The sequence below is a fragment of the Oncorhynchus mykiss genome, chromosome 22, assembly GCF_013265735.2.
Source record: "Oncorhynchus mykiss isolate Arlee chromosome 22, USDA_OmykA_1.1, whole genome shotgun sequence".
In the NCBI taxonomy this organism is placed as follows: domain Eukaryota; kingdom Metazoa; phylum Chordata; class Actinopteri; order Salmoniformes; family Salmonidae; genus Oncorhynchus; species Oncorhynchus mykiss.
The window spans coordinates 24,035,476-24,053,089 of NC_048586.1; the positions used below are offsets into that span (position 1 = coordinate 24,035,476).

The following is a 17,614-nucleotide window of genomic DNA, read 5'->3' on the forward strand; positions in this document are numbered from 1 at the left end:
TCTTCACAACAATTGAACCGCTCTCCTTGAAGTTGTTGATGATCCGATAAATGGTTGATTATGGTGCAATCTTACTGGCAGCAATATCCTTGCCTGTGAAGCTCTTTTCGTGCAAAGCAATGATGATGGCATGTGTTTCCTTGCAGGTAACCATGGTTGACAGAGGAAGAACAATGATTCCAAGCACCACCCTCCTTTTGAAGCTTCCAGTCTGTTAGGGCAGGGTAGCCTAGTGGTTAGAGCGTTGGACTAGTAACCGGAAGGTTGTGAGTTCAAACCCCCGAGCTGACAAGGTACAAATCTGTCGTTCTGCCCCTGAACAGGCAGTTAACCCACTGTTCCCAGGCCGTCATTGAAAATAAGAATTTGTTCTTAACTGACTTGCCTGGTTAAATAAAGGTAAAATAAAAAAATAAAAAAAAGTTATTCGAACTCAATCAGCATGACAGAGTGATCTCCAGCCTTGTCCTCGTCAACACTCACACCTGTGTTAACGAGAGAATCACTGACATGATGTCAGCTGGTCCTTTTGTGGCAGGGCTGAAATGCAGTGGAAATGTTTTTGGGGGATTCAGTTCATTTACATGGCAAAGAGGGACTTTGCAATTAATTGCAATTCATCTGATCACTCTTCATAACATTCTGGAGTATATGCAAATTGCCATCACACAAACTGAGGCAGCAGACTGTGAAAATTAATATTTGTGTCATTCTCTAAACTTTTGGCCACGACTGTACATATTACGTCAATTACCTCGACTAACCAGTGCCCCCACACATGGACCGGTACCCCCTGTATATAGCCTTGTTACAGTTATTTTATTGTTGCTCTTTCATTATTGCTATTTTTCTATTTTCTTATTTTTTACTTTTTATTTATTTATGGATTACTTCAGTTTATTTAGTAAATATTTTCTAAACACTTAAAAAAAACTGCATTGTTGGTTAAGGGCTTGTAAGCATTTCACTGTTGAAAAAATCAATTTGATTTGACAGCTACAGACAAACACCACACACACAAACGCCATACACATACTGTACATCGGTAAATGCACACACGCACGCACGCACACACATCCACACAAGCACTCTCTGACTCACCTATGCAGGCACTCTCCCCTGAGGTCCAGGTCTTGTGGTACTGGCAGGTGACAGTCTTGGACCCCTTCAGAGTGTATCCAAGGGAGCAGAAGAACTCACAGCGGGAGTTAAAGTAGGATCCATCTGAACACTTATAGCCACCATTAGCAGGCATCTGTAGCTTAGGACACCGGATCTCTGACAGGGAAACACAAATCAAGTCCAAAAATGTACATGTATTTTCACAAAGAGGGTGTATGATTAGCAGGTAGCTGATGAATCTGACAATGATACTATTGGTTGTGTGTATCTTCAGTGGTTACATACAGTACCAGTCAAAAGTTTGGACACATCTACTCTTTTACGGGTTTTTCTTTATTTGTACTACATTTCTACATTGTAGAATAACAGTGAAGACATCGTAACTATAAAATAACACATATGGAATCATGTAGTAACCAAAAAAAGTGTTAAACAAAATCAAAAATATATTTTATACTTGAGATTCTTCAAAGTAGCCACTCTTTGCCTTGATGACAACTTTGCACACTCTTGGCATTCTCTCAACCAGCTTCATGAGGTAGTCACCTGGAATTCATTTAAATTAACAGGTGTGCCTTGTTAAAAGTTAATATGGACTTAGTCTTACACAAATTATGGCAAGAACAGCTTAAATAAGCAAGTATCACAGCCTCTTTTTCAACTTTCGCAACTAGATTGCCGGGCAGGGTGGGTGTGGGGCCAGAGACGGCAGGGGTTCAAACTGTAGAACCCAGTTCTTACATTTGAATATAAAAATGGATTTGATCAAACAAAACTATGCTACCTTTTATCTCTGGGACCCTCAGGATGACAAATCAGAGCAAGATTACTGAATGTAAGTACATTATTTACCTTCTGAGGTGAATGTATCAAACCAGTTGCCTTGATAAAAGCATGTTGTTGTTTTGCACTCTCCTCAGACAATAACGTGGTCTTTTTTCACTGTAATAGCTACTGTAAATTGGACAGTGCAGTTAGATTAACAAGAAGTTAAGCTTTCTGCGCATATAAGACATGTCTACTGTATGTCCTGGAAAGTTGGCTGTTACTTACAATGTCATTCTAGTCACATTAGCGCATATTAACAACAACCGTTCCAGTTTAGGGACACCGATCTTAAGACATGAAGTCAGTCAATACCGAACACATCAAGAACTTTGAAAGTTTCTTCAAATGCAGTCGCTAAAACCATCAAGCGCTATGATGAAACTGGCTCTCATGAGAACCGCCACAGGAAAGGAAGACCCAGAGTTACCTCTGCTGCAGTGGATAAGTTCATTAAAGTTACCAGCCTCAGAAATTGCAGCCCAAATAAATGCTTCACAGAGTTCAAGTAACAGACATCTCAACATCAACTGTTCAAGCCTTCAAGGTTGAATTGCTGCAAGAAACCACTACTAAAGGACGGCAATAAAAAGAAGAGACTTGCTTGGGCCAAGAAACACAAGCAATTGACATTAAACCTGTAGGAATCTGTCATTTGGTCTGATGAATCCAAATTTGAGTGCCATGTCTTTGTGAGATGCAGAGTAGGTGAACGCTTGATCTCCGCATGTGTGGTTCCCACCGTGAAGCATGGAGGAGGAGGTGGGATGTTGTGGGAATGCTTTGCTGATGACGCTGTCAGTGATTTATTTAGAATTCAAGGCACAATGAACCAGCATGGCTACCACAGCACTCTGCAGCAATACACCATCCCATCTGGTTTGCGCTTTGTGGGACTATCATTTGTTTTTCAACAGGACAATGGCCCAAAAACACACCTCCAGACTGTGGAAGGGCTATTTAACCAAAAAGGAGAGTGATGGTGCTGCATCAGATGACCTGGCCTCCACAATCACCCGACCTCAACCCAATTAAGATGGTTTGGGATTTTTAAAATTTTATTTCACCTGTATTTAACCAGGTAGGCCAGTTGAGAACAAGTTCTCATTTACAACTGCGACCTGGCCAAGATAAAGCAGTGCGACAAAAACAACTACATAGAGTTACACATGGGATAAACAAACATACAGTCAATAACACAATAGAAATATATATATATACAGTGTGTGCAAATGTAGTAAGATTAGGGAGGTAAGGCAATAAATAGGCCATAGTGGCGAAATAATTACAATTTAGCATTAACACTGGAGTGATAGATGTGCAGATGATGATGCGCAAGTAGATGCTGGTGTGCAAAAGAGCAAAAATAAATAACAATATGGGGAGGAGGTAGTTGGGTGGGCTATTTACAGATGGGCTGTGTGCAGGTGCAGTGATCGGTAAGCTGCTCTGACAGCTGATGCTTAAAGTTAGTGAGGGAGTGTCTCCAGCTTCAGTGATTTTTGCAATTCGTTCCAGTCATTGGCAGCAGAGAACTGGAAGGAAAGGCGGCCAAATAAGGAGTTGGCTTTGGGGATGACCAGTGAAATATACCTGCTGGAGCGCGAGCTACAGGTGGGTGTTGCAATGGTGAACAGTGAGCTGAGATAAGACGGGGCTTTACATAGCAAAGACTTATAGATGACAAGGAGCCAGTGGGTTTGGCGACAAACATGAAGCGAGGGACAGTCAACGAGAACATAGAGGTCGCAGTGGTGGGTAGTATATGGGGCTTTGGTGACAAAACGGATGGCACTGTGATAGACTACATCTAATTTGATGAGTAGAGTGTTGGAGGCTATTTTGTAAATGACATCGCCATAGTCAAGGATTGGTAGGATAGTCAGTTTTACGAGGGTATGTTTGACAGCATGAGTGAAGGAGGCTCGAAAATCAGATTGCATAGCGGAGAAGGTACGGTGTGATTCAAAACGGTTGGTGATCTGTTTGTTAACTTGGCTTTCGAAGACTTTAGCAAGGCAGGGCAGGATGGATATAGGTCTATAAGAGTTTGGGTCTAGAGTGTCTCCCCCTTTAAAGAAGGGAAGAAAGGTTGAACAGGCTAGTAAAAGGGGTTGCAACAATTGCCGCAGAAAGAGAGGGTCCAGAAAGAGAGGGTCCAGATTGTCTAGCCCAGTTTATTTGTAGGGGTCCAGATTTTGTAAAAGATTTGTAAAACACTTGTTTGGTTACTACATGATTGGTTATAACGTGTGTTATTTCTATAATGTAAAAAAATTTACAAATAAAGAAAAAGAAAAACCCTTGAATGAGTAGGTGTGTCCAAACTTGACTGGTACAGACTGGTACTGTATGTTTGGTGTAAAGGTGTCCAGTGATTTTGAGTCTCGCCAGTAGGCCAGGTGTGCGAGTTTGTGTGTGTGTGTGTGTGGTGGTCTCACCCCTGCAGGCGTAGTTTCCTGACCAGTGTTTGCTGGCCATACACACCACCTCTGGGTGTCCCTGCTGCATCTCGTAACCCCTCTTACAGCGGATCTTACAGCGCGATCCCATCACGTTCTTATAATACTGCCCCCCAGGACTCCGACAACTCACGTCGCCATGCTTCACCTTGATGGGCGCGCACCAAGGGGTCCCTAAAAATGGGGTTGAGTGGGGAATAAGAGGGAGAGTTATAGCATTCACATAAAAGATTGAAATAAATGTCCTTCTGGTTCAGATGCTGGACAGACATCTTCCTATACAGGATAGAGATAGACATTGTCTGTTTGTGCCGCAATGTAAATTAACTATTGGGGGCCGGGGGTTATTTACCAGTGTTTTGGACATCCATGTGTTTTCTCACCTTACTGCTAAAATGAAGAGAGGCTGTGAGTGTAAGTCAGGCAGTGAGTTTCCCATAGCAACATACATAATCCATACTGATTTACCACAGGACACAGTGTTTACAGCAGACTAAAGAGATGAAATCTGGAGTGCTGGTGTAAACCCATCCATCATCTTATCACAGGTAGAATGATACAATGGCTTTGTCACTTACCATAATCCATACTGACAATAAGAAGTACTTGCTTGAGTAAAGAAAAGATAGAGGTTGAGAGTGGATTTAAACGGGATCACTCAATCATACTGTTGATTAGAGCTACTAAACCCCATCAATAGAACTATTAATAAATATAACCTTCAGAATGGAGGCTGAAGTGGATGATGATCTAGAGCTGATTTACAGCATGAGGGATAAAGATTTGTCAGAAGAACACTGAAGTTGCCTCCAACTTTCCTCGACCAGTTGGATGGCTCTATCCATCCCTCAAAAGCTTACCTAAAGATTCCTTTTGGGAATGCCAAGTTTGAGGGGCCAGCAGGTTTGTATTCCAGGGAAATAAAATCTGCAGTCTTTTCCCCACTGGCTCAGAACACACACTTTCTTGTAAGCACGCACGCACGCAAACACGCACGCACGCACACACACACACAAACTTACACCAGCTGGACAGGAGCTGGACAGTTTGTGTGTGTGTGTTGGCTGTAACTCCAGTCTCCACTGTCATTGAGTAAAATAACACAATACTATATTTGAGTCTCTACAGAAGAGAAATAGTCCAGGAGTTTGGTTTGGCCCAGAGGGTAAAATTCCATGTCTAACTGACCTCAAAGAAAAGTTGAAAGTTAGTTTGACATAATTGTGTAGGTTTGTAAAACATGGGATGAAGCATATCGCTATCTTGTGGAGAAGAAAATAACAGTTATGTACATCACATTGAAGTGAAAGACACACAGCTAACTTTGATTGGCTTTTCAAATAAAATAAATGTTTTCAATGTTGATAAAAAGTGAAGTCAATGCTTTGAGTTTAAAAGGCTTATTTCAACCCTAAACTTTCCTGCGTGTTGAAAGCGAGTGCCAGAGTGTGTAAAAAGCGTGCGTGCGTGTGGCAGCAGAGCTTGGTCAAAGCATTCACCTCCGTTTCTACGAGCATATGCATCTTCATCATCTCCATAGCCATAGTATCCCGACCCTGAGAAAGTAAGAGGGAGAAGAAAGCAGCTAGTGACCAAGGCAGGGAGAGAGCAAGGCTGCATTCAAGATAAGAGTAGGGCTGCATTGGTTTCTGTATAGCACTTTGTGACATCTGCTGATGTAAAAAGGGCTTTATAAATACATTTGATTGAAAGGGTTTATCAACGTTTCAAAACATGATGTGGGCCTAATCCTTCAACAAAAGATTTGGGTTGGATTTTACTAGTGTTTTGCAAGAGGTCATTATTAAATCAAGATTATCACTGTTGGAAAACGTTGCTAAACTATTCCTCCAAAGAGGAATGAGAGAAATCTCTTTAACACATGCAGAGAAGAAGAACCCCAAGGGAGCCTTTCTCCCCAGCTGGTTTTGGCACAATAAATCACTTTTACTGCAACCTTGTTCTAAAACCAGTGGTGCAATGGCAACCTCACACTGGGGTCACATTCAGTAAGTATGAAACTGAAGGAAACGTTTTGGAACGGAGGAGGAACTACCTAAACCTTTTCTCCATACCAAAATGTTTTCTCCTGCTTGTTCTTGCTGAAATGTGACTCAGGGTCTTGTTGTGAGGTCACCAACATACTTACTGTGATATGTGACTAGTGCTCCAATATTGGTTTCCTTTCCTTCTCTCCTTCTTGGTCACTATGAGAGTAGAGGTCGACCGATTATGATTTTTCAAACGCTGATACCGATAATTTGGATGACCAAAATAAGCCGATTAAATCGGACAATTTTTTATTTATTTATTTGTAATAATGACAATTACAACAATACTGAATGAACACTTATTTTAACTTAATATAATACATATATAAAAATCAATTTAGCCTCAAATAAATAATGAAACATGTTCAATTTGGTTGAAATAATGCAAAAACAAAGTGTTGGAGAAGAAAGTAAAAGTGCAATATGTGCCATGTAAAAAAAGCTAATGTTTAAGTTCCTTGCTCAGAACATGAGAACATATGAAAGCTGGTGGTTCCTTTTTATACTTCTTATGGCTGCAGGGGCAGTATTGAGTAGCTTGGATGAATAAGGTGTCCAGAGGTGCCCAGAGTAAACGGCCTGCTCCTCAGTCCCAGTTGCAAATATATGCATATTATTAGTACATGTGGATAGAAAACACTCTGAAGTTTCTAAAACTGTTTGAATGGTGTCTGTGAGTATAACAGAACTCATATGGCAGGCAAAAACCTGAGAATATATCCAAACAGGAAGTGGGAAATCTGAGGTTTGTAGTTTTTGAACAGCCCTATCGAATACACAGTGGGGTATGGTTCATGTTGCACTTCCTAGGGATGACTAGATGTCAATCGTCTTTAGAAGCTTGAATGAGAGCTCTTTGAGTCAGTGGTCTGGCAGAGAGCCTGGTCCTGGTCAGCGCATTTCACATGAGAGCGACCTGAGTTCCATGGCTTTTCTACAGACAATGGAATTCTCTGGTTGGAACGTTATTGAAGATTTATGATAAAAACATCCTAATGATTGATTCTATACTTAGATTGAAATGTTTCTACAACCTGTAATATAACTTTTTGAACTTTTCGTCCGACGTTTGGCTGGACCTGCACGAGCGTTTGGATTTGAGTACTAAATGCCCTAACAAAAGTAGCTACTTGGACATAAATAATGGACATTATCGAACAAATCAAACATTAATTGTGGAACTAGGATTCTGGGAGTGCATTCTGATGAACATCATCAAAGGTAAGGGAATATTTATAATGTAATTTCTGATTTCTGTTGACTCCAACATGGCGGATAAAAAATAATAATTTCTGAGCGCCATTCTCAGATTTTTGCATGGTTTGCTCTTTCCGTAAAGCTTTTTTGAAATCTGACACAGCGGTTGCATTAACTTCTTATGGCTGGGGGGCAGTATTGAGTAGCTTGGATGAATAAGTTGCCCAAAGTAAACGGTCTGCGTTGCTAATATATGCATATTATTATTAGTATTGGATAGAAAACACAGTTTGAAAGATGTCTGTGAGTATAACAGAACTCATATGACAAGCAAAATCCTGAGGAGAAATCAAAACAGGAAGTGAGAAATCTGAGCTTTGTATGTATTCACCAGAGTCCCCAATGAAATCCCCTTGAGATATTAATGATGTTGCACTGCCTAGGGGTTCCAGGTGTTATTCTAGATGTCAACCATCAATAGAAATTTGAATGAGACTTCTACGGTGTTGTGGGAGTGAATGAGAGCAGAATCTATCAGATGTCTGGCAGTCAGCCATTTTCTGATCACGCTTATTTCTCATGGTATTCACTTGCGTTCCATTGCTCATGAAGACGTGAAGGAATGCTCCGGTTGGAACTTTATTGAAGCTATATGTTAAAAACATCCTAAAGATTGATTCTGTACTTAGTTTGAAATGTTTCTTCGACCTGTAATATAACTTTTTGAAGTTTTTGTCCGATGTAACGCTGACAAGAATGAGCGTTTGGTTATGTATACCAAACACGCTAACAAAAGAAGGTATTTGGACATAAATAAAGGACATTATCGAACAAAACAAACATTTATTGTGGACCTGGGATTCCTGGAGTGCTTTCTGATGTAGATCATCAAAGGTAAGGGAATATTTATCATATAATTTCTTGTTTATATTGACGCCATCATTGCGGCTATTATGACGTTTACTTCTGAGCACCGTCGCTGATTATTGCATGGGTTTCTTTTTCCGTAAAGTTTTTTTGAAATCTGACACAGCGGTTGCATTAAGGAGAGGTATATCTATAATTCCATGTGTATAATTTGTATTATCATCTACATTTATTATGAGTATTTCTGTTGAATGATGTGGGTATGCAAAATCACTGGATGTTTTTGGAACTAGTGAATGTAACGCGCCAATGTAAACTCATATTTTGATAAATATGAACTTTATCAAACAAAACATACATGTATTGTGTAACATGAAGTCCTATGAGTGTCATTTTATGAAGATGATCAAAGTGATTAATCTCTATTTGTGGTTCTTGTGACTGGCTGGAAAATCTTTTGCTGGAAAAATGGCTGTGTTTTTCTGTGGCTATGAGGTGACCTAACATTATCGTTTGTGTTGCTTTTGCTGTAAAGCATATTTGAAATCGGACACTGTGGTGGGATTCACAACAAGATTACCTTTAAAATGGTATAAGATGCATGCATGTTTGAGGAATTGTAATTATGAGATTTCTGTTGTTTTGAATTTGGCACCCTGCACTTTCACTGGCTGTTGTCATGTCGATCCCGTTAACGGGATTGCAGCCCTAAGAAGATTTAACATGAGACTTCAATATTCCAAGGTAAGAGGTTTTAGGTTGTAGTTAATATTATATTTATAGGACTATTTCTCTCTTTACCATTTGTATTCCATATAACTTTGACTATTGGATGTTCTTATAGGCACTTTAGTATTGCCAGTGTAACAGTATAGTTTCCGTCCCTCTCCTCGCTCCTACCTGGGCTCGAACCAGGAACACATCGACAACAGCCACCATTTGAAGCAGCATTTCTCTTTGCTGCACAAAATCCGCAACCCTTGCAGAACAAGGGGAACAACTACTCCAAGTCTCAAAGCGAGTGACGTTTGAAACGCTATTAGCGCGCTAACTAGCTAGCCATTTCACATCGGTTACACCAGCCTAATCTCGGGAGTTGATAAACTTGAAGTCATAAACAGCGCAATGCTTGAAGCATTACTAAGAGCTGCTGGCAAAATCACGAAAGTGCTGTTTGAATGAATGCTTACGAGCCTGCTGCTGCCTACCATTGCTCAGTCAGACTGCTCTTTCAAATATCAAATCATTGACTTAATCTTAACATAATAACACAGAAATACGAGCCTTTGGTCATTAATATGGTCGAATCCGGAAACTATCATTTCGAAAACAAAACGTTTATTATTATCGCATATACCCTGACTCTGCGTGCAATGAACGCAAAAAAAGTGACAATTTCACCTGGTTAATATTGCCTGCTAACCTGGATTTCTTTTAGCTAAATATGCAGGTTTAAAAATATATACTTCTGTGTATTGATTTTAAGAAAGGCATTGATTTTTATGGTTAGGTACACGTTGGAGCAACGGCAGTCCTTTTCCCGCACCGCATCGATTATATACAACGCAGGACACGGTAGATAAACTAGTAATATCATCAACCATGTGTAGTTAACTAGTGATTATGATTGATTGATTGTTTTTTATAAGATAAGTTTAATGCTAGCTAGCAACTTACCTTAGCTTCTTACTGCATTCGCGTAACAGGCAGGCTCCTTGTGGAGTGCAATGTAAAGCAGGTGGTTAGAGCGTTGGACTAGTTAACTGTAAGGTTGCAAGATTGAATCCCCTGAACAAGGCAGTCAACCTACCGTTCCTAGGCCGTCATTGAAAATAAGAATGTGTTCTTAACTGACTTTCCTAGTTAAAAAGGTGTACAAAAAAAAGAAGAATTCGGCCAAATCGGGGGGCCAAAAATAACGATTTCCGATTGTTATGAAAACTTGAAATCGGTCCTAATTAATCGGCCATTCCGATTAATCGGTCGACCTCTATGTGAGAGAGCTAGAAAAAGAATGTCCCTTCCAATAGAAATCTGGCTTATTGCTTTCATCTGTCAATATATTTGATATCAGTTGTCAAAAGGAAAGCAGATATGAGTATTGGGACGTTGCTTGTCTGGCAGACAATGCTTCGCTGTCACAGCAAAATTACTGCATGATCTAGAGCCTTCTGCTTCAAAATGATACATAACCTTTCAATTCACAATACAAGATAAAGGAGTGACATGAGGGAGAGAGAAAAAGGTGAGGATTATAGTGAAGGGAGCGGGAGAGAGAATGGGTGAGGGAAGGAAAGGGGTGTGAAATGGGAGAGGAGTGAGGAGCGAGCTCAGATAGGCCCAATCGCTACCAGAGGAGGATGTTGTGGACTCCAACCCAGTGTGAATGTGTTCTCTGTTCAGGATCCATGAGGGACAAAACAGACAGAGAAGTCTTTCACTCCTGCTACAGCTACACGCTCCCAGCCCGGCGGGCGTACATACACGTCAGCCAAATGCCTAACGTGCACTGCGGTTTTAGCAGTCAGATCACACTGCTACTGAGCACATCCTTATACAGACCCTGAATCTGATTTGGCTGACTGAGGGGAAAACTCACGGGCACACAGCCAAGGAAGTCTATCAGAGGGAAACAGACATATCTGGGAAACTAATCACAGGTGTGTGCTGCCGCTTCAGATCAGTTCTATAACAAGCTTGCAGTCAATTCACTGCCTACAGTGAGGTTATATATGACTACAGAGTACTACCGCTATATGGCCCAACACCAGAGTGCACATGGAGAACTTACCACACATCTCTACTGGGCTTTGTTATGGAGCCATAATAGACAACAGACAACAGAGTAAATCTAACACACACACACACACACGTAGGCCTTCCTTTCTCTCTCTATCGAGACTGTTCTACAGATTACTATCCTGCTACAACAACTAAAGTTCTGCTCTGATTTTTTGGTTTTGTTATTCTGTAATAAATTGAATCCTAGGGGGCTCTACTGACATACACCATACCAGCAGAGAGCCTCATAGCCTATAGCAGGGGATATTTCCCAGATGCAGAGCTAGTCCATCTTCTCCACATACACATCCTTAGAGACAAAGGCAGCCAGTTAGACTGACACTCACATCCCATCCAGCAATCTGCAGCAGAGGGCATAACACATTATTATAGACTTGTCTCTCTCCTTTCCTAAGGGATCTTAGAGGGATCTTAGAATACCGCAGTACTGTTCCTTTTCCACTCAAAGCGGTCTCCAGAACAGCCAGGGATAAAATAACACTATGATTAACTTGAAACGATCTCATCCACATCATCAAATTGAGCCAGCCTTGAATAAAAGCTGATATGCTGAGAAGTTGACACTCAACTTGGCAGTATAAAGTTATTTCTTATTTGCTTAACATCAGTGTGTGAATGAAGGCCAGATCCAGAGTTTTCAATAACAAAGAAAGAGAAAACCTACAAGTTGTCATTCATCCACATAAACATGGTCCCGGTCCCAACAGTCTTTCTGTCAGTGCACTGAGGTTTGGAATCAGACAGAATCCCTAACAGCCTCTCTCTTCTTTTCTCCTCTCTCTCACAGTGAAAATGACTCCTCAGAGGGTGGGAAGACGTCAGAGAGAACACGGTGTTGATAAAACAGAGAGAGCGAGAGAGAGGCTCTCCTGCCAAGCTCAATGAGAACAACAGGGCCAGAGGGAACACAAACTGAGGTTCCAGTCAGCTTTATTCAGCTGAGCTGTGCGTAATAGGAATCCATGACAGGGTTAATGTAGAAACATGCCAGGAGGAGAACTGAACAGGCAGTACAGGCATCTGTTATTTAATCTGGGCATTAGAAACACACAGACTAAAGACAGTGAAGTGATTTGACCATATTTTTCGCACTGCCTCTGTGCACAACTTCCCTTTAATAGATTTCTTCCTCAACCAACCACTTTAACTCGTGTTCTCTCCAACATCACATGCTCACAACACCTTTCTTAACGCATCAATCCCTGACTCGCTTACCGTCATGCTCTCTTTCTCTCTCACCATGGAAAATGAGAAGAACCATTATTACTGCTACTCCAGTGGCAAGACGGCATGTTTGAGCTTTCTGACAATTAACTATACATACAAGGTCACTCACCTACCATAGACCAACAGCACAGCAGTCCATTCGTAGAATATGAATGATTCATAGAGTCATTATGACTGGGTTTCACTGTAAGTAGAAATGCATGCTGAGCGAGCAATAAAGGAGAAGGCGTCACTGAGTGTGTACGTGTGTCTGTGTGAGTGTCTGCTTGTGCTGACAGAGAAAATAGTAATGAGACGGGACAAAGGAGACAGCGGCAACCATCTTGTTTTTTGAGACAGCAGCCGAGACAGAAACATACCGAGTTCCGGAGAGAAACAACCATCAAACCCTTCCCTTGCCAGTTACCACCCATCTTCATATGCCCTGGAGGTAGCATCAACACTCAGCCTGTCTCTCAGTAGACACCTCAATGCATGTAAAGTAACAACACTCAGCCTGTCTCTCAGTAGACACCTCAATGCATGTAAAGTAACAACACTCAGCCTGTCTCTCAGTAGACACCTCAATGCATTCTATAACACCAAAGCAAAGAAAGGTTACTAAGGCTACTTAAAACCCAAACCATCCACCCTTCTCAACCCCCTTTAAAACACACACACACACACACACACACACACATAAATTACGCCACATAAAGTCTAACAACCCGCAAATAAATACAAAGACCCCTGTTAAATCAACCCCCATAAACACACACACACACACACACTCACAAGCACACAGACTCACCAGTGACCTCCAGCTATAAGCATCAGTTTGACAAGCTGTGTTTACCCTGTCAGTGTAAATCTAACTCCAGTAGCGTATGCACATGTTTCAGCCTGTTTCTCAGACAGAAGTGGTGAGCCGCGCCGCCACTGGACAAGACACATACATCTCCAAATCAACACCCTCACACACCCTCAAGCACACACACCCACACAATCTCTCTCACACATTACATCTCTAACCTTGATACAGACATACACATGCACATACACTCCATGATAAACGCACACGTATACACCCATGCATCCAAACTATTATACAGTCCCATCTCGTCTTGAACTTATTTCAGCTTCTCATTACTCTTCAGTGAATGTTCCTCTGCAGGATACTGTCCCTGCCCTGTTGGCACCCAGCCATCTGGAAAACTCTCTCTCAGTGTGTGTGTGTGTGTAAGTGCTTGCATATATGTGTGTGTGACTTTGTGTGAAATTATTGTGTAACCAAGCTAAGATGAGAGAACACCACATGGAATCAAATCAATCGACCAGCAAAAAATAAAACAACTATAATGGTCTCTCTATCCCATCATGGTGTCTGTCTACCTTTAAATCAATGGTATGGCCTGTTGACGGTTCCATTCAACTGGTACAGTCCTCCTGTCACCCTCCAAAGAGACCCTACAATCTTATTAAACAAAACCACCCAGCACTGGACAGACACTGACTCCACAGATCTGTGGGTCTAGGAAAGCTAGGAAATGGGAGGAGGCAGCCCGAGCAAATGTGCAGTTAGTCCGAACACAGGAGCCCTTGTGTGGCTTGTGGCCGGTGACGGCTCCGACATCCCGGAGCTATGGGCTCTGATTGCAGAGCACGGAGCTCCAATGCCGGTCACACTGGGGTGGACTGTAGTCGGGAAATATTTACTGGGGACGTGGAATTATCTAGGCTATTGACAACTTCGATGTGATTCGCCACTCTGTTGACTGAAATCATAGACCATTAGCTAGGTAAAGATTAGTTACATTTTGGCACGTTCAACGTACATATCCCCTTGTTAAACGAATGTACAACTGTCAAACTCATTACCCACTGGACACACTGGTTGAATCAATGTTGTTTCCACGACATTACGTTGAACCAACGTGGAATAGCTGCGTTGAATTGACGTCTGTGCCCAGTGGGATAGCGTCCTTACTTTGCATGGCAAAATAACTTGAACAAAGGACTTAATTAATAAATGTTTTTTTTTTACAAGCTATAGCAGGCACCATGTACATAATGCTGGCTTTAGTGTCTCTCATGAATTCTGCGGGAGACGTCCCCCAGATGCGCACTGCATTCCCCCTTTTACCCTAGCCTCACCCCCCTCCACGTAAACATAAAATGTGTCTCTCAAAAAGTAGCGGTGGGATATAGGCTAACCGATAATGAATACGTAATAACAGAACAAATTGCAACAACCACTAACTATGTTATGCAAATATCTAAAAACGTTACATTTGAGAAATGTAAATTAAAATGGACGGTGTCATTTTGGACACTAGTGGGTTAACTAAATCCCTCTGATCCGCGGGATGGATAAATATTTGCAATTCCTTACCTTCATACGCTAAACTGAAGAAGAGCTGGACAAACACGAACAGGGACACTACCAGCCAGGTGTCCATATTCAACATCTTTGTAAAGTACAGGAAAACTTCCAAGGCATTCCAACTTTCCAAAGACCCGCCTCCTGCTCCAGAAACACGAGAGGATACTCCACCAGGATCCTAATCGAATCTGGCCTGAGCCACGGCGCGCGCGTCACAGCTAAGTGCAGCAACACTGAACTAAACACTGCAAACAACTCTAACAAATTATAGTAGACATTTTAACCTGCAACAAAGGGACTTTGTTTTCATACAATAGCTTACGCATTTAGGTCTAGTTGCCACTTGCCAAGGCTGCTGGGGAAATACATTCCCCAAGAAAAAAATCTAAAAGCACAACCAAATAAAGGCATCTCAAACACCAAAGTGATACATCATTGCTGGACACACACACACACACACACACACACACACACACACACACACACACACACACACACACACACACACACACACACACACACACACAATTCAGTCCCATTCACAATCCTATTTTCCTAACCTATACTCTTACCCTAACACTAGCTCCTAACCCCCCAAACTAACCCTAGATCCTAACCCTAAATCTAATCCTAACACTAATTCTAACCTTAACCCTAAACCCCCTAGAAATAGAATTTGACCTCGTGGGGACTAACAAAATTAGTCAAATGTCCCCAGTTAGTCAAATGTGGTTTGTTTACTATTCTTCTGGTCCCCACAAGTATAGTTAAACATGTCCATTCACGTCCACACACACAGAAAGAGATCTCACACAGACACTCGCACATGAGTGGTGAGAGAAAGTATACAGCTGATGAAAGACTCTCCACCACACACACACACACACACACACACACACACACCTTTGGCTGCCTGCCTGCCAGTTCTCCTCTCTGGTCTCTTTAGGAGCGAGTCTCCACATGAAGGTGTTAAGGTGCTCCTTGTCTTCACAGGAAACAGGAGAGGGTAGTGTGAGTCAAACAGAGCTTCTGTGCAGTAGCCTCTCAGGAACTATAATAACAATAACACCAAACCAGACTGAACTAGGCTGAAACACAAAAAACTGCATGTGTGTGCGCGTGACTGTGCACGTGTTTGTTTCTCCTACATGTACTGCAGAAATGGATGTTTTAGATTCTAGAAGTGGATCCCATGTCTTCTGCTGGCTCCAAGTGCCCTTCCAGACAGTCATAGTACATTCATCTATAATTACAGTATACTGAACTCTAGGGGTTAATGATACCCTATCGCCTAGGTATAGAGACAGAACAATCATCTTTAACTATGTTTACTATATCTACTAGAAAAACAGTCTTTGCTCCTGACAGTCCTGTGAAATTCTCAATTTCTCTTTATTTAATACAAATATCTGTACAGTGCCTTGCGAAAGTATTCGGCCCCCTTGAACTTTGCAACCTTTTGCCACATGTCAGGCTTCAAACATAAAGATATAAAACTGTATTTTTTTGTGAAGAATCAACAACAAGTGGGACACAATCATGAAGTGGAACGACATTTATTGGATATTTCAAACTTTTTTAACAAATCAAAAACTGAAAAATTTGGCGTGCAAAATTATTCAGCCCCCTTAAGTTAATACTTTGTAGCGCCACCTTTTGCTGCGATTACAGCTGTAAGTCGCTTGGGGTATGTCTCTATCAGTTTTGCACATCGAGAGACTGACATTTTTTTCCCATTCCTCCTTGCAAAACAGCTCGAGCTCAGTGAGGTTGGATGGAGAGCATTTGTGAACAGCAGTTTTCAGTTCTTTCCACAGATTCTCGATTGGATTCAGGTCTGGACTTTGACTTGGCCATTCTAACACCTGGATATGTTTATTTTTGAACCATTCCATTGTAGATTTTGCTTTATGTTTTGGATCATTGTCTTGTTGGAAGACAAATCTCCGTCCCAGTCTCAGGTCTTTTGCAGACTCCATCAGGTTTTCTTCCAGAATGGTCCTGTATTTGGCTCCATCCATCTTCTCATCAATTTTAACCATCTTCCCTGTCCCTGCTGAAGAAAAGCAGGCCCAAACCATGATGCTGCCACCACCATGTTTGACAGTGGGGATGGTGTGTTCAGCTGTGTTGCTTTTACGCCAAACATAACGTTTTGCATTGTTGCCAAAAAGTTCAATTTTGGTTTCATCTGACCAGAGCACCTTCTTCCACATGTTTGGTGTGTCTCCCAGGTGGCTTGTGGCAAACTTTAAACAACACTTTTTATGGATATCTTTAAGAAAGGGCTTTCTTCTTGCCACTCTTCCATAAAGGCCAGATTTGTGCAATATACGACTGATTGTTGTCCTATGGACAGAGTCTCCCACCTCAGCTGTAGATCTCTGCAGTTCATCCAGAGTGATCATGGGCCTCTTGGCTGCATCTCTGATCAGTCTTCTCCTTGTATGAGCTGAAAGTTTAGAGGGACGGCCAGGTCTTGGTAGATTTGCAGTGGTCTGATACTCCTTCCATTTCAATATTATCACTTGCACAGTGCTCCTTGGGATGTTTAAAGCTTGGGAAATCTTTTTGTATCCAAATCCGCCTTTAAACTTCTTCACAACAGTATCTCGGACCTGCCTGGTGTGTTCCTTGTTCTTCATGATGCTCTCTGCGCTTTTAACGGACCTCTGAGACTATCACAGTGCAGGTGCATT

General features: G+C 41.7%; 1 protein-coding gene across 4 annotated transcripts in view; it reads right to left on the minus strand.

Moving 5' to 3' along the window:
* The window catches only part of LOC110502010 (sushi-repeat-containing protein SRPX), a 28,196-nt gene extending 13,089 nt beyond the window's left edge, over window positions 1–15,107 (minus strand). The window contains exons 1-4 of one of the 4 annotated variants that reach the window (XM_021579903.2): window positions 14,925–15,107; window positions 5,909–5,965; window positions 4,389–4,583; window positions 1,102–1,278 (exon numbers count right to left, since the gene is read on the minus strand). In XM_021579903.2, coding sequence (XP_021435578.1) covers window positions 1,102–1,278; window positions 4,389–4,583; window positions 5,909–5,965; window positions 14,925–15,000 — 505 coding nt within the window. In that variant the 5' untranslated portion in view covers window positions 15,001–15,107. Of the gene's footprint in view, window positions 1–1,101; window positions 1,279–4,388; window positions 4,584–4,761; window positions 5,884–5,908; window positions 5,966–13,343; window positions 13,869–14,924 lie in introns of those variants that run through there. The other 3 variants (XM_021579906.2, XM_021579904.2, XM_021579905.2) reach the window with 3 other exon arrangements.
* Between the last annotated feature and the right edge of the window lie 2,507 nt (window positions 15,108–17,614).